The 25,238-nt window shown below is 41.5% G+C and overlaps 1 protein-coding gene across 1 annotated transcript in view; it reads right to left on the bottom strand.

The window, feature by feature from the left end:
• GALNT17 (polypeptide N-acetylgalactosaminyltransferase 17) overlaps positions 1–25,238 on the bottom strand; it is a 269,664-nt gene that overhangs the window by 10,851 nt on the left and 233,575 nt on the right. The window contains exons 7-9 of the mRNA XM_024205003.1: positions 6,716–6,901; positions 3,516–3,653; positions 1,743–1,838 (exon numbers count right to left, since the gene is read on the bottom strand). Coding sequence (XP_024060771.1) covers positions 1,743–1,838; positions 3,516–3,653; positions 6,716–6,901 — 420 coding nt within the window. The remainder of the gene's footprint in view (positions 1–1,742; positions 1,839–3,515; positions 3,654–6,715; positions 6,902–25,238) is intronic.

Here is a 25,238-nt window from a genome sequence, read left to right as displayed (position 1 = left end):
CCAAAACCAAGATAGTAGAGCAAGGGAAATAATATATCACAGGCAATAAAATTTCCGGAGCCTCTGGAATAACAGTCAGTCCTTCCCCTTCAAAAAACCCCACTCAAGGGCAGAGGACTTGCCTTCTAATAAATAAAACTCTACCTGGATGTGGAGTGGATCTTGGCACACTTATGATCCAGGAAAAGTTTTTCTAGCAAAAGGCAAATGATGAAATCCCTTCAGTTCAGATGTTGAGCCAGAGGAGGTAGGGCGAGTAATGCTTGACCTGATTGTTCAGTGCTGTGCACAGATTTTATAGTAAGGTAAGAGGGGAGCAACAGAAGAAAAGAGAACTATGAAAGATGGGTTGCCGGCAGGTTTGCCTTCCCAATTCCAGATGTAGCCAATATCTACTGGTGCATGTATTTTCTGAGCACACTGACTGTGGAACGCTCCATCTGTATCCTTTCCACCTCACCTATCGCTTGATTGTGCTCCTATAACAATGGGTAAATCTCAAGCACTTCAGAGGCTGAAGTTGGATACACACCCAAAAACTTGGATCTTTAGCTAAATTATCTGAAAAACCTCTTGGGTGTGTATATATAGATTGGGCTGCAGATCCCATGAGAACCAGCTCCAATATTTCCTGGGTTTGGTTGGGCTGGAATTTAATGATTTCTGGTGTCTCCTGCTTTTGGTCAGGTAGGAAAAAAAAAACGAAACAACAAGTGGCCTATCGTATTATGGCTCTTCTACTTCCAGAAGTATCATGAACTTGCTTTGGACCCTCTTCATCTCCATGGAAGAAGGGCATTTTGAGGAGGGATATCAATGAAAAGGTGATGACTACCTGGCAGATGTGAACAGGATTGCGCTCCCAGGTTAAGAGGAAGCACAAAAGTAGACATACAGGCCAGAATAAGAGAAGGATGCAAAGTGACAAAGGAGCCTTGGCAAGTTATCCTTGGAGGCTTGCAGATCTTGGAAGCACAGCACAGAATCCATCCCCCCAGCTTTAAGGATGGATGCATTGGCACTGTTTATGCAGTTCCTATTCTATGGCTACACATACGATTTCCAACTCCAGGACTGTCCAGCGAGCACCATTCAAGTGTAGTGAATTTACTAGGTTTCTTTTTAAAGTATTGAAGGATAAAATTATATCATGGGCTAAGGTGAGCCATAATACCACAAAAACACACCATGATCTTTAGCCCAGAATGTGATTTGAATTAAGACAATGGTTCAAAGAGCCTTTTGGTTGGCCCATATTTTCTTGGACAAGTAAGAGACTAAGGTCTAGTAAGGCTCCATTTAAGTCCTCACCTAGTTGAAAGAACATTCTAGTTATGCCATCGGGGGGAGAAAAAAAACAACCACCACCATTTGCTTTCCCATGTGTCTCTTTACCCTGCTGGTAACAGAAAACTAAAATGCCTTAATGTGTTACGTGTGCATGCTCTATTTGCCTGATTGGCTATTTGCTTTCAGCATTATTTATCCATGTCGTTTTTAAATTAAGATTTTATGCACAGCTCTCTCAAGATTATGGTAATTTAATTTGGAAAATTGCTCTAAGTGAATGGAAAAAAAATATAACCCCCCCCCACCCTCTTCATTTTTCAGATGACGACCAGCCTTGTCATTTGAAAGTCTAAATGAACAGAGCCCACTGCATGTCTTTATTATGCTTTGCAGCTATCTCGGCCGATTCTCTGTTACTTGTGCACACTGTCTAACAGAAAATAAATCCTAACCTGAGGTCCCCAGCCGTGGCATGGATACAGTATTGCTGTGTGGTTCTCCTGCGGCCCCTGGTCAAGGCATACATCTTTCGCTTTGTTGTTACGAAGCTGTAGAAACAAACATTGCATATTTACGTGTCTGTCCCTTACGGGAGGGAAGAATGTAACCCATGATCACAGTGAAGTCCCCGGCCTTTAGTGTTATGGAAAAGAGAAGATGCTTTACCACATCATACGCAATAGGTTTCTGTGCTGCATACACAATAGTTTTAATAATGACTTGCATTTATACAATAGCCACCACTAAAAACCTATTGTTTACTGACAATTGCAATGATTTCAGTTGCCGCTGTATTTAGGATATTAGACATGTGTGGTGGTGATGTTTTCAAGTCTTCCACTGTATAGTTTGGGGGTCAATGCAGCACTCCTTATTCCTTATCCTGAAGTGCTCTAGAAGCCCTGAAATAAAATTCAGAGTGTCTTATGTGGGTGCAATGATGGAGTGTGTGGGAAAGAGGGCACCAGGAACCCTTTTCATGCTACCATGAGAGAGCAGGATGGGACACAGGCCTAGCGACTAGGCAAAAGTCCCAACCCATTTGCTCAGGGACCCAGAGGACACCGTCAGCCATCTTGGAGACATGGTCAGAGCTCTCAGCTCTTGTGCCCATGTTGCAATTGGCAGCAAGCACTGGCAACACCCCTTTTCGGAAGAGTAATAGAGAGCATAGGGATCAATGCAGTGTTTCTTGTGGTCAAGACTGCAGAGTGTTTATAGCTTTTCAATCATAATGCTGATCCAAGCTGCGGCTGCAAGTGAAACTGGTGCAGTGTTGACATTAGTCAGGCATTTTTAAGGAACTTAGGAGAAGGAGGGTAACCGAGGGATGGGAAATACTACTGGCCTGGGAAAAATTGAGGAAACTGAAAAGATCTTTTAGGCTCAAGGAGAAGCTTTCACATACTAATACAGACATGGTGTAACATTTATACTGTAAAGTGAATGAAATGTTGAGAGATGAGTCAAGCAATGAGATTTGCTAATGTGTACAGTCATTTGTTCTCCAGAATCTCCCCATAGACACCAATTGAAGTTATATCACATATTAAAAATTCCTGTCTATTTTCAGCTTAAAAGACATCAATAACCTTGGTGTGGGACATGTTCTTGGGATCCATGGGCTGTTTCAGCAACTCCGCCAGGGCAGTCATTATTCCATGGGAAATGTATTGCAATGGATCATTACTACTTAATTTCTGTGAATAGCTGTTTTTATAATTCTCCTGTGGTCCCAATGCCAGTCAATACTGAATTCAGTCTTTTTACATGGCACAATGGTATGGCTTTGGGGCAAAGGATTACACCCTATAGAGCACATATGTTCAGGCCCCTGCAAACTGGCAAAAGTTAGGTCAAGTGTAAGTTAAGAAATTACTACAATAGGACAGCACATTCCATACACACACATATTATATATATTATATATACACACACACACACACACACACACTCACTGCCTTATCCAATGGAGTTAGCAGGCACCATACATAATATTGTGGTAACTATTTAAATGTTTGGGTATATATGGGACCCCAAAATCGGTAATGAACCTAAAGCTCAAAACGTTATAGGGAACGGTGAACAGATTCTAAAATGCAGCTATTCAGGATCATCTTGAAAGGTGTTTCTGATTATATACACATTGGCATGCTCATGTGTCATTCCTTCATATAGTACGATACTTATCAATCTGTGTTAAGAGCATGCTTTGTCTTAATTACCTCCCCATAGGCAATAGTATTATTGTATCTCCTCATTTCTGGGTAAACATGGTCCAGGTACCACTGGAAATTCTTACACTTTAAGCTTTTTCTTAATGCTTTTCTCTCCGAGACATCCCCAATGTCAATGCCTGGATTCTGAAAAGAAAAAAAGACAGACACTCGGCACCTTAGGTAAGAGTTTATTCTTGCCATGTTATTTAACAAAGGGATTGGGTTTCCTTGAATTCTGATATGGTTGCCGAACAGCTTGAAGATTTCCAAAAGCCGCTCTACATACAGGTGGACTATGCTATTTTCAAAACCCACACACACCCATTTCTTAAACACAAAACAAAACACCACAAAACACACTTTGTCCAAGAAGGTCAATAGAAAGGCAAGTATCTCATAGCCACAACAAACAGGAAGATATAGTACTCAGATTGATGTGAAGTGGGCAGGAATTCAGAGACGACAAGTAAGGTTTAGGAAGCTGGAAGAACTGACTTTTGAGGAAAGATTAAGAGACCATTAGTCAGTGGGCTTTGGATCAGTCCCTAAAGCCAGAGAATTTCCTGAAGGGATCAGTGCCCAAAATGTTCAGAAGAGCTCAGTTCCTATTTAGGCAGCAAAGTAAGAGTCCGTCTTTCCAAAAGAGCTCAGTGACCAACGTGCTGATAATCTGGCCATAGGTTATTAGAGGGGGAGGGACTGAGTGCTGAGCTCTTGTGAAAATCTGGCCCCAGTTGTGGGTACTGTACGCTTAAAAATCTGTCCCTCCTAAAAGAACGAAATTTGTGAAACTTCGCTAAGAGATGGCTGAGGAGTGAGCATGTTTAGGAAGGTGTAAAAAAAAAAAAAAAAAGACTTAGGGCATCATGGGAGAATATAACCAAGGGTAATAGAATAAAATTATGGAGACAATTAAGTTTAGGCTGAACCTCAGGAAAACCTCCAGACAATTTCAAGTATGATTCAACTTCGACAGGTAAGACTGGGTATAAAATCTGGATGAAGTGAGCTGGGATGATGTGCTAAGGAGGCCCACAAACCAGTCAGACTGAAATATTCAGTGCATGGTGTTTTACACTGAGCAAACATGTTCTATATATTATATAAAAACAAAAAGGAGTCAATATGTTTGCACTGAAGAGGTTTTATAATGGATATGAACAAGTGTACTTTAAAATTAAACCCTCACAGGGTGACTAATAATGCCCATAGAAAATTCCTGAACCATTTGAAAAAGACTCAGCTGCTCTTTTAAGACCATTACTAGGGAGATTCCCGCTGCTCCTTAAGCATAGAACGCTACTGCCCTCAAAGCTTGGAATCTAATTTTCTACTCTCCGTGGTAAGCTCCAAAAAAAATAAAAAATAAAAAAACAAAAAACAAAAAAACAAACAAACAAAAAACAAAAAAAAATTCATCCCAAGAGCAAGCCCCCCAAAGAAACTTTTATTCACTTGCCTCTTACACAGAAAGGTCTAAGGCTTGGGTCTGAGCCCACTCAACTTGCTTACAACCCTATCCCAAGTTAGCCAGGAATGATTGCAGATACAGCCTAAGAAAAGCCAGAAAGCAGTCAGAAGTCAGACTCCTGCCAACTCTCTTTCTTCACCACATGCACTTGGAGTACCCACAACACTCAGATCTTTTAGCCCCAGCTCATGTGTTTCACAACAGCATATTAATTAGGGACCATCTGCAGTCCCCAGCATGTCAAATCAGGAAGCCCTTTCAGAAGGTTAGTACCTAATCAACTGCACCGAAGTACCCTTTGTTCTCTGACAAAGAACAAAGGCTACGTTACTGCGTGGCCAAATGCCAGTAAATCTCCACAGACATAACCTTTCTTCAGACTACAATGGCAGCACGCTCAAAACGCTCATCCCTCAAGGATGGTGTTTTCTTACAAGCAGACTCTACTGTAACAGGACGACAGGCTGCTGTACTAAATGCAATTCATCTTTGTTTGGATGTGCTCTATAAAGCCTAAACATATATTTGGCAATCCCTCTGCAAGCAGAAGCTCCTGTTGAAGTCAAAAGGAGTTTTGCCTGGATATGGACATCCAGAGTGGCTCCTTGAAACTAAAATTTAATAAGGGCATAGGTAAACAACTCTGTTCACTAGTGACACAGCCACTCAAGTCAATAGTCTTCCTATGTACTTCTATGGGGAGTTGGATCAGGCCCTATCTAATGTTCATGCACAACTGCTATTGGAGGCATGAAGTACTACAAGCCGAGGCCCCAATCCTGTAAACTGGCCCACACAGGCAGACACTTATGTTCAAGCATTTATGTGGAGTAAATGTAGCCACCAAGGATATCACAATGTATTGTACTATTTACAACAGCTACACAAACACATATCTGTTGGAATTGGAGCCCATTTCATGAATAGCTGTTCCATTGTCTTGGATGTTTGTGTATCCGAAGAAGTGGGTTGTAGCCCACAAAAGCTTATGCTCTAATAAATTTGTTAGTCTCTAAGGTGCCACAAGTACTCCTGTTCTTTTTGCGGATACAGACTAACACGGCTGCTACTCTGAAACCTGTGTATCTAAGGCGTCTGTAAACATGGTTTCTAAATGCTATTTGTCTCTAAACTAAGGTCTTCAGGGCAGAGACCCTGCGTAGCCTATATTTGTAAAGCACTGTGTTGAAGGCTGGGAACTTGGAATAGAAATTGTTTTCCCAACAATTTTTGTGGAATACACTCAACAGAATGAGCTTGGGCTACAAGTTGGAGAATTTACAATGATGTTGCTATTATGGAAGTGATGGTTCCTGTTACTATGGGTCTGTGTAGCAAGGCATGCAATGTACATTCACCACATGAAACAGTGTGTTAAAAAGACATTTACTGAGTGTGCAGAAAGATTTGATTGTTTTCTGTCTTTAATCCCACAGAAAGACTAAATTTGCTGGGTAATATCAGTGATATAAATGCAAAGTAAATATGAATTGAAGCATGAGGCAAATACATTGTGTGTTTAATCTTCAGAAACAACAAGCCAAACCCTCAGCTGGTGTTAATCGGCATAGCTCCATGGACTTCCATGTCCTCCAGTAATATCCTCCATCAAAGTCAACGGAGCTATGCTTATTTGCACCATCAGTATCATGATGCAAAAGACAGCTATGTACTGTTTATTTAAGATGTTAAAAAAATAAGAGGCAAGAGTACATGAATTGAGGAAAAGCTATACCTCCAGTGGCAAGTTCCACGCAATGTAAACGTGAGACTTGTAATCGTCCATCCACACTTCGGCCACTCGCAAAGCATTCCGCTTGGTGTAAAAACCAATGTTATTGTTGTAGGGCTTCTTCTTGCGTTCAATGTGAGCAACTCTGGAGCACGGCAGGACTTCCATGCTGCCACCACACAGCCACACCTGAAACAGACCAGAATGAGACGTGCACCAGGTCAGTTGAAGAAGGACTGAGTTTTCAGATCAGAATCCAGCACATTAATCTCTGCTGCTCCAGGGTACAATCATCCAAAAATGGAGGAGGAGGAGGAGAAAGAAGGGCTGTTTCCCCCCCGCCCCAAATGAACTACCACAGTCCGTTGACCACCATGTGGATGACAGCATAGTCTGATAAAGGCTCTGTAATGCCTGAGAGCCCAATCCTGCAAATACTGTCAGTGTAGTGCTCACTACTGTAAATCCCAATTAGACTACTCATCGTAGTAAGCACTCTGTAGGGAGAAATCGGGGCCCTATTTAAATCAATGGCAAAACTTCCACTTAGGGTGACCAGACAGCAAATATAAAAAATTGGGACAGGGGGTCCAGGGTAATAGGTGCCTATATAAGAAAAAGCCCCCAAAATCGGGACTGTCCTTATAAAATTGGGACATCTGATCACCCTACTTCCACTGGACTTCAATGGGGCCAAGATTTCACCCTACGTTTGGTAAGTGTCTGCAGGATTGGGCCCTTAGTTTACATGGCTGTTACTCTTGACCAATAGAGTGCACACACCACTTCTTTTATTCAAGTCATAGTGGTGTCTGCGACGTATCAGCATTATTGATGCTGACAATGGCACCAGAGGTCTGGAAAGGGCCCGATCCAAGCTCACTGACTTCAACTGGAGACTTTCCATTGATTTGGATCAGGCCTTGAATTCAATTCTTGGCCATGTCCAATCCTGGAAATCTGTTGGGAAGGAAGCAAAGCCCTAAGCCTTTTCCACAGCTGTAAGTGCCTAGGGCACTCTGGGTGACCAATGGAATATCGGCAATGTTTGAATCTACAAGAAAGGTAACGCAGTGAAACGGATTGTAGGGACAGATTTCTCTAGGAAACATTTGCTCATGCTTCCCCGCCGGCGCCCCCCACCCCCATGGTTTAAACATCTTTAAATCGCAGTTTACATTTTATTACAATAATTTTAAGTCTTCATTCTCTCATACAGAAATGGACTGAGGCATACAACCAACAATATATTCTTTCCAGAAACCTTTATGTAAAGTCTTAGCATACCTGTACTCTACAATCCCTGGTTTTTAATCCATCTTAAATTGATAAAGGATCATATCCAGGGCTCTAGGCACTGGACAGGTATAACACAAACGCATGCCAGGTATGCCTAATGATCACAGTTGAGCCTATTTTGTGGTGTTATTCATTAATGTTTTGCATAATTATTATAGCACCCACAGTATCTGAGATTATTTCCAGGCCCACCACTTTTTATTCCATCTGTGTTCTCCAATTTACATTGGCCTCATTCCGTATGGCATCACATTCTGATCTCTGTTACCCTGAAGTAAATCGAGATTAACTGCATTGGCCCAACAGGCGCACAATTCTAGGAGACACACAAAAAGAGCATCCATATGTACCCATTCAGAACTCTATGGCTACAGAGGTGACCCTTAAGAGCTCACCACTTGTATCTAAGAGATACTAAGGTAAGCTTCTCTAGGAGTTATTCCCTTGCACTTCCCTATGTTAATAATGACAAAACTGAAAATATTTAGTTATCCAAGGCAATTAGCCAGTTTTCAAGAACCTCCACCATTTATTCAAATGGATAGGTTCAAACGCCTGTTTTCATGCACAAATGCGGAACAACAATGAGCGAGAGTGCATCTTCCAGGAACACATTGGAGCTAATGGTGTACCTTCCTTGCTCTCAACAGCACATACACCCTGGGTATTATTTGTATTCCAGGAGTTCCTAGGAGCCCAAATCATGTATCAGGGTCCCACTGTGCTAGGTGCTGCACAAAACAACACAGCAAACCTACCCTGATCCTGAGGTTTGCCCTTGACTTCTAACACCACCAAAACAAAGATAGAATTCAGAACTGTGTCACTTTTCATGCATCTGAGCAACCCTGAGAGCATATTTTATTTTAGAACCACCACATTTCAGTGTTTCCAAAATGAAATATTATGGGATTTCAGTTCCAAGACAAATTTTCAGATTTTGGCTTTTCATCCTGATTGAGGACAGAGAATTTTCATGTGGTCAGAATTATTGTCACAGAACTAAAATTCTTTTCCCCAACACTACTAGTTAGTAGGCTTGGGACGCGACTATTATGGTCTTGTGTTTTACTCACAATCACAATCTTTTCATATGGGACAAAAAGTTTATGTTTCAGGAATAAATGTACAAAGAATCTGTGGACAAACGTATATGGTAGTAAACTAAGGGATAATGTCTCAGGTATCATTTGAAGAGCACTGATATGTGTATACATACACAAGTCTGTTGCAGCAAGATCAATAAAATGCAATTATGATAGGAATGACCATGCTCTACCCTCAAATAGATCAAGCTGTCATAATAAAATAAATAAAAATGGACACATCTCTACCAGATATTTCCTACCTGGTGAGAACTGTAGCAGAGAGAAATAATTCCAGTGTGATTTAAAACCAAAATTTGTTTAACTACTTGTATTTTTATAGAACTTTTCATCCTAGGAACATTCATATCTATTAAGTCTCATCAAACTCCTGTGAAGTAGGCAAATATTATTCATCTTCCCATCTGTACAATGAGGACAAGGCACAGAGCGGCTGTCACTTGTACTTGCTCACACAAAGCCAGATTGGGTTTCCCTTACTGACACTGGTTGGCAGTGAAGTGGCTGCACTGAAGTGGCCCAGAGGGACTAGGCAAAGAATAGAATCCAAGAGTCTTGGCTTCCCTTCTTGTACACTGAGCATTAGATATACTTCTTTCAATAAGTTCAAATTGATCTATTATACGCATATCTATACCCTGTTTAAATAGGACTAACAGTAACTTACTTTGAACGCTGAGTTTCCATATAGGTGTTATTGGGAAGACGTCCAGATATTGTTCTCTTTGCTCCAATAAGAAAAGAAGTACAGGACTAACCTTCCAATTAAGCCATCTTCCCAATGAGCCGAAGAGCCACTTAAAGTGACTTAATGTGGGTCTTAAAGTGACGCAAGTGCTTGAAATGCCATAAGCCTTTAACACACATTAGTACTTAAAGCTACCTATATGTTACAGTGTCTTAATCTGCCTTAAGTCTTTAGACAGCTTTGCACATGTAATTGAGAAGTTCATTGGGAAGGGCTGTGTTTCATTCACTCGCCACTCATATCCCTGTTGAGTGTCTCTCAATTAAGCTTTAAAAAAAACTGGTTGCCTGGGGACCATCCCCATTAAGTGGCTTTCCCAATTAAGTGTATAGAAATCTAGATGATCGCAAAAAACCTGTGCCACTGTCATAACTATAAAGGGAAGGGTAACAGCCCTCCTGTGTTACAATACTATAAAATCCCTCCTGGCCAGAGACTCCAAAATCCTTTTACCTGTAAAGGGTTAAGAAGCTCAGGTAACCTGGCTGACACCTGACCCAAAGGACCAACAAGGGGACAAGATACTTTCAAATCTTGGTCGGGGGGAAGGCTTTTGTTTGTGCTCTTTGTTTTGGGGGGAGTTCGCTCTTGGGACTAAGAGGGACCAGACATCAATCCAGGCTCTCCAAATCTTTCTGAACAAGTCTCTCATATTTCAAACTTGTAAGTAAACAGCCAGGCAAGGCGTGTTAGTTTTATCTTTGTTTTCTCAACTTGTAAATGTAATTTCTCCTTGTTTTAAGATCCAAGGGGTTTGGATCTGTATTCACCAGGGAATTGGTGAAGAGTCTCTCAAGGCTACCCAGGGAAGGAAATTAGCACATTGGGAGTGGTGGCAGCGGACCAGATCTAAGCTGGTAGTTAAGCTTAGAAGTTTTCATGCAGGCCCCCACATCTGTACCCTAAAGTTCAGAGTGGGGAAGCAGCCTTGACAGCCACCATGAGGCATTGTTTGCTACAATAGCTCATATTAACTAGTTAATATGTCCCACACAGTTAACTGACTGTATGCAGGATTTTTCCATTACTCAGTGGATCAAACATTAGCTGTGAAAGAGAGAACATAAAATAAATCGCAACACTTAGATCAATGAGGAAAAAAATCCACTTTTAAATTAAGTCATGTTTGGCCTATTTAACTTGGCGCTGTCCTTTATACATATAGTTACAAAAGGAGCAAATTATTTTTTAAAAATATGCATGCTTAGGATAGAATGCATGTTTCAAAAGTTTACTATGGTATATTTCCTGGTGGGAAAAAGAATCATGAAAGTCTTCATTATTTTTCAGCATAAGACAAATATGTAACAGCTATTAGCCAGCCATTCATCCATCCAGAAAGATGTAAAACTGGATGCATCTCCCTCCAGTAATTGATAATGGTGACTATGTAACCTCTTCTCTATCCAGCATAGAAATACAGGTCATGGGGATACTAGAATACATAAATAATTTTTTTGAACTAAGCTCTATGGAGCGAATCTCAGAGAAACAAATAAAAAAATAAATCTTTCACCCACAGACCTTTGAAATACACAACGAACGAATGGTGGGTAATGCGTTTCCAATTATCTCCCAAACAAATGTATTGCCTTAGGAATTAATGAGAAAAGAATATATAATGATTTGTCTTGTGTAGTGAAATTTACTAGTGATGTTGAAATGAGATCAGTTATCTCTTTTCTAGACATTTTTGGCATATACAGGAAGGGGGGGAAAATGGTAAATACATGATGAACCAAGTTTGACAATTTCACTACACTACAGGGGCCATTTAACTTTCCCTTCCAATCACCCTTTTCAAGCAGGGAAACTTCACTGGTGTGGTAATAAATTCATGAGCTTTTTGGCATCTCAGTTTCCTTGAGGATACAGGGAGGCCATTGTGGGGAGCTAAAGTAGGAAGGAGAACTGATTCTGGACACGGCAATATGGAGTTAGGATCTCCAGATGCATGGATGCCACCTTTTCATCAAGTAACCCATCGTACTCTGCAGGCCTGGGGTGCCAGAAATCAGGGGCTTGCTTCAACTCCCACTGGTTTTAAAAGGTGTTGGATCAAGCCCCAGGAGAAAAGTATGTGTTATCCTGAGCACACAGGCTGTAGGGGGAAGAAAGAAAGAAAGAAAGAAAGAAAGAAAGAAAAGCATATTGCCAGCAGCATAAGCAGGGAGGCACCAGTAGAGAAAACAGCTTGGGAGAAGAAGCCTCCAGCCATGAAAGAATCACTCGATGGGAAATGTCGGGCAGGTCCTTTCCACAGTTAAATACTTGCACTGTAGGTGCACTTGCACAATTGGTTGTGATGGGGTTTTTGTGCTATGCCAGACCTCAGGGTTTTTCAATGGAATTCATGCTGACGAGCAGGTAGTGTGCATCTGGGAAGACTCCATGCATTCATTCCAGTTTGCATTTGCAAAATAGGAGAGGCATTTTTACATGGCTTCCCTCTCCTGCAAGAGCAATTTGCATTTATTCCTCTCAAATGACAGCTAGGAATCAATCATTCACTGTGCTTGTGACTATTCTGAAAAGTAAAAAGATACTGACATGAGTGGAAGGTATATGCCCTCAGGGCTGAGATGGGACCAGGTGATGAAGCTCTCTGTAGCCTGTCAGAGAAAAAGGCTATGTGCTCTATGATTGCCACCTGCTAAGATTATTGCATGCACTTTAATAGAAAGAGAATGGCTGATTACTTTAGGAAATGCAATATACAAACGGTGTGTGAGCGAGAGAGACCCAGGAGATGCCAGGTTAACTAGATCAACTCATCTCTACAGCCACAGAAATATTGTTCACAGTGTTAAGTAGTTAAGAACAATTACCTTTCCTGTTCCCTTTGCCCTCAAAGAAGTGCCATAACCATCAATTTACTTTGCTACTGTCAGACAGCAGCAGCAATCACCCTAAAAGGAATGTTCTTTAAACAAAATGACCCTTCACAATCAGTCTAACGTCAAAGTAACTTCTCAAGCAAAAAGCATAATCCAGGTCTAGTGATCAGGGTTGATGCTGCCCTCATGAAGTAGGTAAAACTCCAAGTTCAGTGGGAGCATCTCCCTGCATAAGCATTGGAGTACGGGTCTGTACACCTTTTCAGTACTCTCTGCTACCTCTTGTGAGAGCTCCCTGGACTGGGATTCTAATCCCTGTTCTGCCACTGATTCACCCTGTCTGAATCTCTGCCTCTAGACATTAATTCGTCTGTAAAATGGGGCCAATAATATGTGTTTGATTTACTAGCTAAGCTCATCCTTTGAGATCCATGAAGGAAGGTGCACTGTAAGTGCAAAAGATTCTTACTGTTACAAATGTGGTCTATGAAGCAGACAGGTTTGTTTTGCTCATATTACTGAAGTGATTTTATACTCCAATACACAACTTGTGTGGTATGTAGGTCAATTGAGCCCTAATCCTGTTTTACTACTCCTCTGCGTCAAGTTAAGCACATGCTTAAGTACTTTGTCGGATTGGGCTGAAGCATAAATGGCTACGTAACGGGGTCAGCACCTGCCTCTTGTGAGCGCTCCCTTCCCTGGCCAATAATGCCTGCAATCACAGTTCTTTTGAGCAGGTCTTCAGCGACTCAGCCCTCTGTCTGAGCTGCATTCACTGCGCCCCCCCCCCTCCAGGGTATACAGTCTCAGGTGTTTTCCCCAACCCTGGTATGGGGCCATAGCTCTAAGGTTTCTTCCCAGACGCCCTGCCTTCAACAACCCAACCCAGGCTCATCTCTGTACCTGCAGCTGGTGTCCTTTCAGCAGTGCCCTCTGGGCTCAATCTGCAACCAGACCAGCTGGGCCCCATCTCGGTGCCCTTGCCTGGTCAGGCCAGGTTGTAGGCTCAGACTGCCAGCAATGACCTGTCCACGATCCTGCTGCTCAGCCAACCAGGCACCTGGTCTTCTTGGAGCTCCAGGCAGAAACTGAACTCTCTGCTCCGCTGCTTGCCTTTTATATGGCCCTTCTGACCCCTGATTGGTCACTCCAGTTCCCCCTCCAATTGGTTGCTTCTCTGCAGTCACTCTAGGCTGCCTGGAGGACTTCTCCTCTACTCTATTCTGGGGTGGGGTGATGCAGGGCCATGAGGCCTCCAGCAGGGGGCCTCCAGACCGAGTCCACTCCATCACAGGTAAGATGAAAAGGCGAGTGGTTTTGATTCTCTCAAACAATGATTTTATGGCAGAGGGAAGGGATATTTCCACAGCACTATCAAAAAAGTTAGGAAGTGAACTAATTAAAAGAGAGAGTCTAGCTTATAGAAAGTAATCTCCCAAGCAATTCACAAGGAAACAATACTAGTTCTATCATGATATTCACTGAAAGGGAAACATGGGTGATTTGTACAGTTAATAGTTTTACCCTTAAAGAAAAGGACAATAGTCTAATTTTTTAAAAATCAGATACGTGCCAAAGACAGCCCCAGATAAATTATAATTCGTAAAATACTAGCCATTTTTCCTACAGAGAAGACATTTGCATAGTTACCTTTACTGCCAAACCACTGTTGGATCACACTTCACTGTCACCCTTATATAATGCTGCAGTTCCTTTTGATTTAGCAATATTATAACAATAAAAAGGAGATAAATGCAATACTATATACAGAGTACAGAATTATAGGCAGAGCTGGTAATAACACATTTAGTTAAGGTTGCCTGACACTTTCCAATATAAGACCCTGTTTTCAGTTGCTTATTACTTTGCCAAACCATAACATTCAGGCTGAAATATATACTAGAGCAACTAAACCCCCCTATAGTTCACATAAGCAGATGTTATATGCAACATCTAATCAGTTTTCTTAAAAAAAAAAACTTTTGACAAAAAAAGGGAAAGTGGGGTGGGACCCTCCTAACTTTTATTCAGCAGCCTCCAGCCTTTTTCAGCTCACCACACTGAAAAACTGACAGGAGGCAATGGGACACAACTTGATTCACTTAAACTATCTGGGGGTACATGACAAGTTGTACACTGCAAGTCATCATCCTTTCCTTAATCATTTACTAGTCATCCCCAACCAGGTCCCAGCTATTCCGCTCACTGCAGAAGGTGAAAGGGGCCTATAAAAGGAGGGGAATAGACTTCCCACTGTTCCAGACATAGCATCCCCAAGCCCTTCTTCTCCGCTCCCTTGAAGGGGACTCAGGAAAACGAGGGGGGGGGGGAATCAGCTCCCCACTGTACAAGGTGTAGGAGCCCTAAAAATGCTTATTCAGCTCCCCTAAGGGATGCTTTCCTTCACAGCCTTTTCCGATCTATTTCATCAGATAACCACATCCCTTCCATACCGAGTACCCGCACTAGACATCCACCACACATTTAACATACTAAGTTGTGACATCCTACTCCACCTCACTGAGAGCCAGACCTGCTGTTGGGAGACAAAAAACACCCCATCCCTGCCAATATGGTGATGAGGGGAAAAGTCGTTCCCAGCTCCCCCAAGGAAAATGGCAAATAGCATAATGCCTACAGCAGGTCAAGAGGGAGCCTGGTTTCAACACCAGGCAGACAAATCAAAAGTCACTTCTAACTAGCCAAGGAATTGTCTACAGAAGTGGAAATCAACGTAACTTTTGGAATGCTGGATTTGGAAACAAGAAACTGGGGGAATTTCCCAGAGATAAATAGGGGACAATACCGGGTGTTGGGGGAGGCGGGGGGGAGGAAGGGAGGAGAAGAGAATGGGACAAAAAACACTCCTTATGGAAACATTGATGGAGCTTCACCCTGATCAGCTAATGAACTCTAACACCTGGATCTGATAATGAGCTGAGTGAAATCTTTTTTGGCAAATAGATATTTTCCAAAAAAATGCATTTTGGGGGTCTCTGAAATTATTTGCCAATTCAGGCTGAATTTCACAAATAGCTTCAATTGATTTTTTTTTAAGTTAAAACATTTTATTTTGACTGGACTTAGAAATGGCATTTCATTTTTTAATTTGGCCAATATTTAAAATAACCTCTTGAATCAAAATGGAAAAAAAAATGAAGGAAGTTTCTTCTTTTCAAGCCAACTGAAATGTTTTGTTTGATTCTAAATGAACTTCTGAGTTTTTCAATTCAATGAAAATTTTTGGAAACATTGGTTCCTATTTGAACTAAATTTCATTTTATTTTATTTAAAAAACAAAAGACAAAACAAAAAACCAACCTTTTGGTTTGGCTCCTGAACCAAAAAATAAAAATTAAAAATCCATTACGTACTCAGTTCTGGTTGTTAAGCAGAGGGGAAGTGGAGGTGGATGGGGGAGAGAAATGCTCTCTGGATTTAACAGTGGCAGGGTCAGAAGATGACTTCCATTCTAGAGATGTAGATTTTCTTCTCTTGGCTGTAATTAAGCTAAGGAAAGCCTGCCTCACTGGGCTTTAGTCAAATATACAGATATGTAAACCATTTCTTTTAATCAGATTTTCTCTGTTTTTAAAACAAATCCTGTTTTTTAAGAAGGGTGCTAGTGTGTTGGTATTATGCACAGATCTCCCTGAAAGATGCAAAGCCCTTCAACCTCCAAGGAAAAGTAGAGAAGGCAAAAGGTGGGGTCTAAGTCCTGAGCCTCTATGCCTATTCTTAGTCAAACAGGTGTCCCTCACCAAGTGAGATGTGTTGCAAAGGCTATGCCAGGCACACGCTCCAGGTGAAGTGTAAGGCCCAAAACAGAGACATGAGTTATTTGACAGGGATTATTAAGTTTTATTTAATGGTCCTGAAAGGTCCCAGATTGAAAACCTGGATGACAAAGGGCTTTTGTTTATCTATAAAAAAGTACAGGATGGGCAATTGTAGTGTCAGATTCAGCCAACTCATGCCAAACCAATATGCCTCAAATCCTCACTTGAAGGGGCCATTTATAGGGCTGGCAGGGGGAAAAAGGAAAATATATTAAATATACTCAAAATAATACATTCGTGTGATGCTTTCCTGCTTCTCTCCCCCCTCCCCCCTTAAGCTGCATGATCTATGGGGCTGGATAATTTTATATTATGCGTCTCTTCTGGTGCCATGTAAACAACAGTAATGCCCATATAACTCTTGGCCTTACTGACGAGACTACCAAATTAAAGCCATCTGTGGTGGCCATTTGATGTCCAGTAGGAACTGGATTGGGACCAGCAACTCACTATACAAAGTCCAGAGTATTTTATCCCTGTAACTGTGAAAGGAATATAATCAGCTTAACATTTGTCATACTGGAGAATATTAGAACAAAACACTTCATGTCTATGCATTGTACAGTTGGTGGAGCTGAAGTAATTATTGCTCTGTGCCACCACCTGTCCAATCAGAATGACACATACACTTGGTAATTGGGTTTGTATAAAATTAAGAATTAATGCTGCATTTCTCCAACAACCACAAAACAAACCATTTTAAAAAGTGCACCATTGCCAGCTACAATGTGCATTGATTTGACTGTATCAGCAAAAGGTAAAATATTAAAGAATGACCTTTGGCGGAAGTCTATATTTAAGAGACTCCCAATTGCAGATACACTGCACTAGTTGCTATGATGAAGTTCTGTACTCTCAGCTCTGAAGAAACTATAGAAAAAGAACAAGGAGTCTGGTGGCACCTTAAAGACTAACATTTATTTGGACATAAGCTTTCGTGGGTAAAAACCTCACTTCTTCAGATGCATAGAGTGAAAGTTACAGATGCAGGCATTATATACTGACACATGGAGAGCAGGGAGTTACTTCGCAAGTGGAGAACCAGTGTTGACAGGGCCAATTCAATCAGGGTGGATGTAGTCCACTCCCAATAATAGATGAGGTGGTGTCAATTCCAGGAGAGGAAAAGCTGCTTCTGTAATGAGCCAGCCACTCCCGTCCCTATTCAAGCCCAGATTAATGGTGTTACATTTGCAAATTAATTTTAGTTCTGCTGTTTCTCTTTGAAGTCTGTTTCTGAAGTTTTTTTGTTCAATGATAGTGACTTTTAAACCTGTAATAGAATGACCAGGGAGATTGAAGTGTTCACTTACTGGCTTATGTATGTTACCATTCCTGATGTCCGATTTGTGTCCATTTATTCTTTTGCAGAGGGACTGTCCGGTTTGGCCAATGTACATGGCAGAAGGGCATTGCTGGCACATGATGGCATATATAACATTAGTGGATGTGCAGGTGAATGAGCCCTCGATGGTGTGGCTGATGTGGTTGGGTCCTCTGATGGTGTCGCCAGAGTAGATATGGGGACAGAGTAGGCAACGAGGTTTGCTACAGGGATTGGTTCCTGGGTTGGTGTTTCTGTGGTCTGGTGAGTATTTGCTTCAGCTTGGGGGGTTGTCTGTAAGCGAGGACTGGCCTGCCTCCCAAGGTCTGTGAGAGTGAGGGATCATTTTCCAGGATAGGTTGTAGATCATGGATAATGCGCTGGAGAGGTTTTAGCTGGGGGCTGTATGTGATGGCCAGTGGTGTTCTGTCCTTGTTGGGCCTGTCCTGTAGTAGGTGATTTCTGGGTACCCGTCTTGCTCTGTCAATCTGTTTCCTCACTTCCACTGGGTACCCGTCTTGCTCTGTCAATCTGTTTCCTCACTTCCCCAGGTGGGTATTTATAGAAAAAGAATGTACCACATTTTAACCCTTTTGCGGTTGATACTTATTGCACAGTTAAACTACTGGCATCTACAACAACTGCAAGATCAGACCAGAATTTTGTCATCTTAACTTTAATAGTTTATCCTTCTTCTACATTAGACTATTTCTAAGCAGGCATCTTGGGGAGGTATCACATTTATCTAACCTGAAGATATAAACTAAATTCAGCCTGAACCTGAATCCCAGATCCTGTCTGAAACCTAAACTACATCAAAACCCCACCTCCTCAGCACATCTCTGGCCTTGTCCACAGAGTGACGTAGTGTGCAGCAAGCCAGCCTGCTGCATACTAACACTACGTCTACACTATGAGCCAGTGGTGTGACTCCTAACTTGAGTACACATGCTGCTGTTCAAAGGTCTCATTGAGCTATCGTAAGTACACTATGGACATTTTAGTGTATGGTAGCGTGGTCAACATGGCCACTTAGGGTGTGGCACAAGAGCGTGCTGTAGATTTACATCCTGGCTTGCTGTGCACTAACTAGTTAGACAAGCGCACTAATATATGGCCAAGTTCTACAGTCCTTGAATGAGCAAAGCTATATTTGTGGGCGTAAGTTATTCCTAGCTATTGTAGTATAAAATCGACCATAGATATGCACAGTACTTAAATTCCCCAACACATTGAGGTCACATGACCAGTCTCGTCAGCATAACAAGGACCTTATTATGTTTAACAGTACAATACAAACATTCTAGGCTTATAAAATACAGCGGTGGCTCCAGGCACCAGCGTTCCAAGCGAGGGCGGCAGTCAGGCAGCCTTCGGCGGCTTAGCTGCGGGAGGTCCACCGGTCCCGTGGATTTGACGACAATTCGGCGGCGGGAACGCCGAAGCCGCGGGACCTGCAGACCTCCCGCAGGCATGCCGCCGAATCCGCGGGACTGGGGACCTCCTGCAGGTGCGCCGCCAAAGGCAGCCTGCCTGCCGTGCTTGGGGCGGCAAAAAAGCTAGAGCCGCCCCTGATAACATAGACACATACTTAAAAAGCCACTGTAAACTATAATCACTATCCCCTATGGAACAAACAGAAATAGTCAAACCCTTTGTGTTACCAGTATAGAAAATACGGTAGTCTCCAGAAATTGATCCTAATCTACTCAGCAATTTTATTGCAGGTCACACACCAAAATAACCTTAATCTTATTTTCCCCATTATTGTATCCAGTACATGTATCCAGTCACATAGTGATACAGGTAAAAATGGTGGAAGATGTTCAACAGAATTTTGATCTATTTTTGATGCAAAGAGTCTTCAGAGCAAATTAGCCATAATCTGTTATTTAGGATAGCAGGGTTCAACACTGTGTGTGTGCATGTCATATTAAGTTTTAATCATAAGAGGCAGTTCTGAAACAGAATTATTTATGCAAAGACAGGCACCAAGTGTGATATAGCAGCTCCCGTGTGGACAGTGTGCCCACTTCCTTCAGTCTATTATTATTCCTCTCCACTCCCGCGCATCATTAAAGGGGCTTTTGTTAGCTGTAATTATAGATAGCCTATCCTCCGATCTGAACAGAGAATGCATTGAACGGAAGCTACTGAATGATTTCATAGGCTATCCGTTTTCATGTAAGTAATTCAAATCTATTCTTTCTAATAGAAAATCAAAACAGAAAACTTGCTCAGGTAACTCACCATGAAGAATAGATAATGAAATGAGCATGTACCAGGTACGTATACTTAAGGCTTCCAAACGCTTTAAAGCACAACTGACAATAATACTTCGTAGGCTCTTACAAGTTCTTGCAATAATCTCCCTTGCTTATTAGTTTCAGCCAGGGTTTAGCAGGTTGTTAAACAGTTTTCCCTGGAACAACCCACCTTGCCCGCAGGTGCTGTTCCTACTTGGAACGGTTTAAGTGGGTTCTGCCTGCTCACTGAAGCATGTATCTGATTGGTGTAACAGACTACAAGGGAGGAGGCAGTGGTGGTCTGGAAGAGAGAGGCTCTGGAGTGTGAGTTGAGAAATCTGAAGTAGGAACCCTAGGTGCTGAAGCACCTTGGAAGAATGCTTGGGTCTGAACTTCGCACTAAAAACCAACCCCTAGGAAGCATTAAAAACAGCTAGAGGAAGCTATTTGCAGTACACAACAAGTTTTACTGATCGTCCAAAACCCAGAAACTATCCTACATATTCATGAGCACCATCTACTGGCACTATATCTATTAACTCCCCTCTTACATATGCACAGGTATCGAGCATTTTTGTAACAAGAAATGGATGAGTTTCAACACTGCACATCTGCCTTTGTTTAAGAGCAGGTTGAGAAAAGCATCTGCTCACAACTGTATGTAAAGAATACCAGTTCGTAGTGACAGTAGTATGGACGGCATTCGGCACAGCCTAATGCACGGCCTTCTGCAATGCAAAAAATCTGCTAGAGACCTCATAGATGTGTGCAACTTTAAAATCAGGTCTCTATAAAGGTCCTAAACAGATGGTCAGAGACTATAGCAGGTCTGTCATATTTTTGCCATTCATTCTGACCATCTGCCTATCTTTTATAGCAGCCTAAAAACTTCCATTTTAATCAAGTCATTAAAGTACAAGATGAATACTCAAACACGTAGCATGGACAATCCCTGTGGTTCTGAGGTTATCAGCTATAGAAATACTGTTAATTTCTTACACTTCCGTTGAGTATTAGAGCTCAACCAAAAACTTCTCAAAAATTCAGGCCCATGGGAACATCAAGTAGTGTCCAAAGGCTCGTAGGATTAATAAACTATCAGCTGCCCTTTTAAAAATAGTAGTAGGCACTGTCATATGTTGAACACTCCAAGTCCAGCCAACCCAGAAAGCATTTACCTCCAGAAGTAGCACTGGAAAAGCAATTAGGCTGGAACTGTGATTTTAAATGTGGAAGTACTATCTTCAGGGGAGTGTTTGGTGCAATGAAAATGATGCAGCCATTGGATGTACTGATGGTCCTCTCCACGGCCTTCAAATTACCTTCGGTGATGGGTCATCTAGATTCTGTTGTCTTCAAAGGTTTCCAAAGCTAGTGGCTCATTAGCTAGCTCAGTATTTATTGATACATGTCAGTTTGATGGAGACCATATAATTCACTGGATTCTGAACTGCTTGGTGCCCAACTCAGACCTGATGTACTGAATGCAAGTCTGACTTCAGGGGCCTCTCACTTGTTTACAGCTGCTAAGAATTTGGCCCCTTGACTTTGAACATCACACAAGTAATGGGGAAGAAGGCTGAAGGCTGTCAGGGGATTTGGAATGAGTGTTTAACTTTGTCTGTGGAAATAAAAATCTGTCTGTTCCAGACAGACAATACTTACTAGCATAGTGGGTTTTCCTCCTTTTGGCTTATTGGCTAAACTGCACTCTTATTTTTATTAAGAGCAATATTCAACACTTTCTGTCAAATCTAGTTCTGAGTTAAGGCTTGTTTAGATTCTGAGGGTGAAATCCTGGCTCCAGTGAAGTCAACAGCAAAACTCTGATTGACTTAAGGGAGACCAGGATGTCCTCCTGTCTCTATAATGCCAATAACCATGGTCCGTTTGCCAAATACAATGTGTTTTTTAAGTATCAGCATGGTCTTAGTTTGGACTGGGGGTGGCAGGAGAGAGAGAGACAGACTTCCCCATTACTGTGGGAAGATCAGTGTAAACAGAAGTCTTGCGTTGCATTCTCAAGAAACGAAAGACAAGTTCATCTTGATCTTACAGGACATTGAGCTCCAGAGCCGTATCTTCTTCACCAAGAAGATTTTGGATCTCCATCCACAGTGAACTTACATATGGGTAATAACTTATAATAATTATAACTGGTTGGAAAATGCCAATTGTTTCTTGCAGGAAATGTCTTTAATTTCTCACAATTTTGTGAGTCACCCCCCCTTCCCCCACAAAAAAACAACTCCCCCAAAACCCAATACTTTTTGGGTTTTCAGTCAAACATTGTTGAAAACTGAATCTGACTTAAATGGGACTTGAAGATACACTTAAAATAATGCGTACATCCTTCCCAAACAGGGATACTTCCCTGGATTAGGGTCAAGGGCTCCATTTGTTTGTAGCTTTTTTGCTGGGAAGTTTGACCTTCTTAAGGTCTGCTATTTTGGATACTTTGATCCTCCGCTAGTTAAAGAAGTCAATGGATACAGGACCTACTAAATGACAGCCAGTGACACCGCCTGAGATTGAGAAGGGGGGGCAGACGGCTTCTTTTACAAAATTGCTTTCATGACGGCACAAAAATCATGCTGCTTTGTTAGGCCCCGTAATAACCTACATTGCAAATTGTTCCTTTGATCTCAGGGACCAAATTGCCATGGTAGAGATCAAAATGATTTTTAAACATTATCTTTCCCACTGGCTGACTTCATTAGCTTTTTACAGCTGACACCCTACTCCTCAGTAACATGTTCAAAAGCTGTTTGCTTGCTATCTCACTCCAGAAACCTCAGCCAACAGGGGCTTACTGAATAGATTTCTGTTTACCTTGGGGTATGGTCACAGCATGGACCCTACTTGGTTGAGCATCATCACTAATGATTTTTTGTGTAACAAATGCTGGGACACTGTTGTGCTCATTATGCCAGATCTTTTCATTGGAATTTAATGGCATTGAGATCCAAAGGAAATGTTCTCTGCCTTGTCCCTAGATGACTTCCGTTATTATTAGTCTGCCCAGTTATACATTAGATAGCATAAGTGGCATCCTAACATAGCAGATTGTATCTGTCTGTCCCAGAAGAGGTAGCTAGCTTGGTCTCCAGTCTGTCACAATGTCTGGCCATTGTCCGGATCTCTGGCTGAAGGTTAAGCTAGACAAGAAACTAATTTACAGCAAGTAAAATTTAGAATAACTATTTTTAATACTTTCCTACCCTTGATGGATTCACACCGATAAAAAAATATCAAAAATATGAAGTTTTCATGCAGATGGGTTTTTTATATTTTTAATTAGTCTCAATAGTCAGATTAATATATAGAATATCTACAAGAACCTGTTCTCTGCATAGGTGTGTGTAACATACATCTTATAGAGTAGCGAAGTACTACTCTTCTAGATACGGGTCTGCTCCAGCATTTTGCTCTTTAAACTGTCCATAAAAAGCTCAACTCATAAAAACCATGGGAATGGAGGATGGTGAAGACTGATTACAGTACTGATGTGGCTCGGTCAGGTGTACAAAGAGGGTAAGTGAGATGTAGTGTGGTCCAGAGTATATTGGACTAGGACCCTAGAGATCTAGGCTCCATTCTGAGCTCTGCCAGTAGCTAGTCATGTGCCTTTGGGCAGGTCATTTCAGTGCTGTGTATCTGTTTCCCCTCCCACGCATTATGTGTCTTGTCTCATTAAGAGTCTAAGCTCTTTGGGGCAGGGACTACCATTACAGGTATGGATAATGCCTAGAACTATGGAGCTCTCATCTTGATCGGGCCTCATGATGCTATTGTAGACAAACAATTTCAGAGAGGTATTGGGTTTTCAGAGAGAGTGAGTGTGTATGTGTCTGTGTGTGTGTGTGTGTGTGTGTGTGTGTGTACTGTGCCTAGTACAAGAGGGTGTGAGCTGTGATTGGGGTCTATAGGCACAACAGTTCAGAGGGGAATATAAATGGAAAGGTTCCCTTTTAGAGGTTAGGCAAATCTCTATCCCCTATTTCAACAGAATACAGATCTTCAATGGAAGTTACACCAATAGAGAATTTGGTTCAACTACTTTGCAGGGACAGTGATGAAACATGGGCATGTGTCAAAGCAATCGATGGGTAAACCTTTTTTTTTTTTTTTTTTAAAGTGATCAATCTGCACCAAAAATGTCTTGGTATTTGTCGGAGCTATTCAAATTTCTTGGGTGAACCTGTGTTAGAAATCTGTGAAAGCAGTCCTTTCCTAAAAGATTTCCAGTGCTTCCAGATTCAGGTGTTTTATCTTACTCAGTTGGCCTATTCCAAGCCCACACATCTGATGACAAGATTAAGCTCATTTATTTGAAAGGTTTTTTAGGGCTAACATTATTTTCCTTGTATGAAATATGCAGAGGAGAAGCAGAGGCAAAAATATGTGCTAAAGCCTCCATGAAGGTAAGAATGCATTGTTTACTCCCTTAATAGCATTCTGCTTATCACAAGAATGCACTTTCCCTTACAACATTACCCTAAGGTCCCACTAGGCATTTCATAGATTTTTTTTTTTTAATTTCTTCCAAGTTCCCAAATGCACAGTAATCACTGAGAAAACACCAGCATTTAAATTCCTATGTTTCGTTTCTTTTCTTTTTACATTGCATTTCTTTGTTTTAATTATTAGGGAATACACTTCTCATATAAAACTGGCAACTCTGAAGTCCCCAATTCATTGCATGGGGTGTCACAAAACTAGGTAATGGTCTTTTTGTAGACCTTAGATATTACTTTAAGAGTGAGGCTGATCCATGCCCAATCATTTGTCAGCTTCCCTTGTTATGCCTGCCAATTAATACCCATTGTAATGGATGTTTTGCATCTGTACCTATAGCACAATACTGATTCCATGTAGACTACTGAGTAACAAATAGAGTTGGTCAGGAAAAGAGTATTTTTCCCTTGGATTTCTTTAAAAAAAAAAAAAAGCGCTCAGGTTTTTAAATGCAACCTCCCAAAATGGTTCAATTTTCAAGTGACTGAAAGCTAAAAACACAAAGAGTTTGAAATGTCTCAATGCAAATTTCCATGGGAAATGTCAGTTTTCCAGTAACTATTTGGTGTTCAGTTTTTCAGTGGAAACCTGAAAAATTTAATAGAA

The sequence above is a fragment of the Terrapene carolina genome, unplaced genomic scaffold, assembly GCF_002925995.2.
Source record: "Terrapene carolina triunguis isolate 2854851 unplaced genomic scaffold, T_m_triunguis-2.0 Scaffold231, whole genome shotgun sequence".
Lineage (NCBI taxonomy): Eukaryota > Metazoa > Chordata > Testudines > Emydidae > Terrapene > Terrapene triunguis.
The sequence above is the reverse complement of the archived record's forward strand: the minus strand, read 5'-3'. Positions and strand labels throughout refer to the sequence as shown.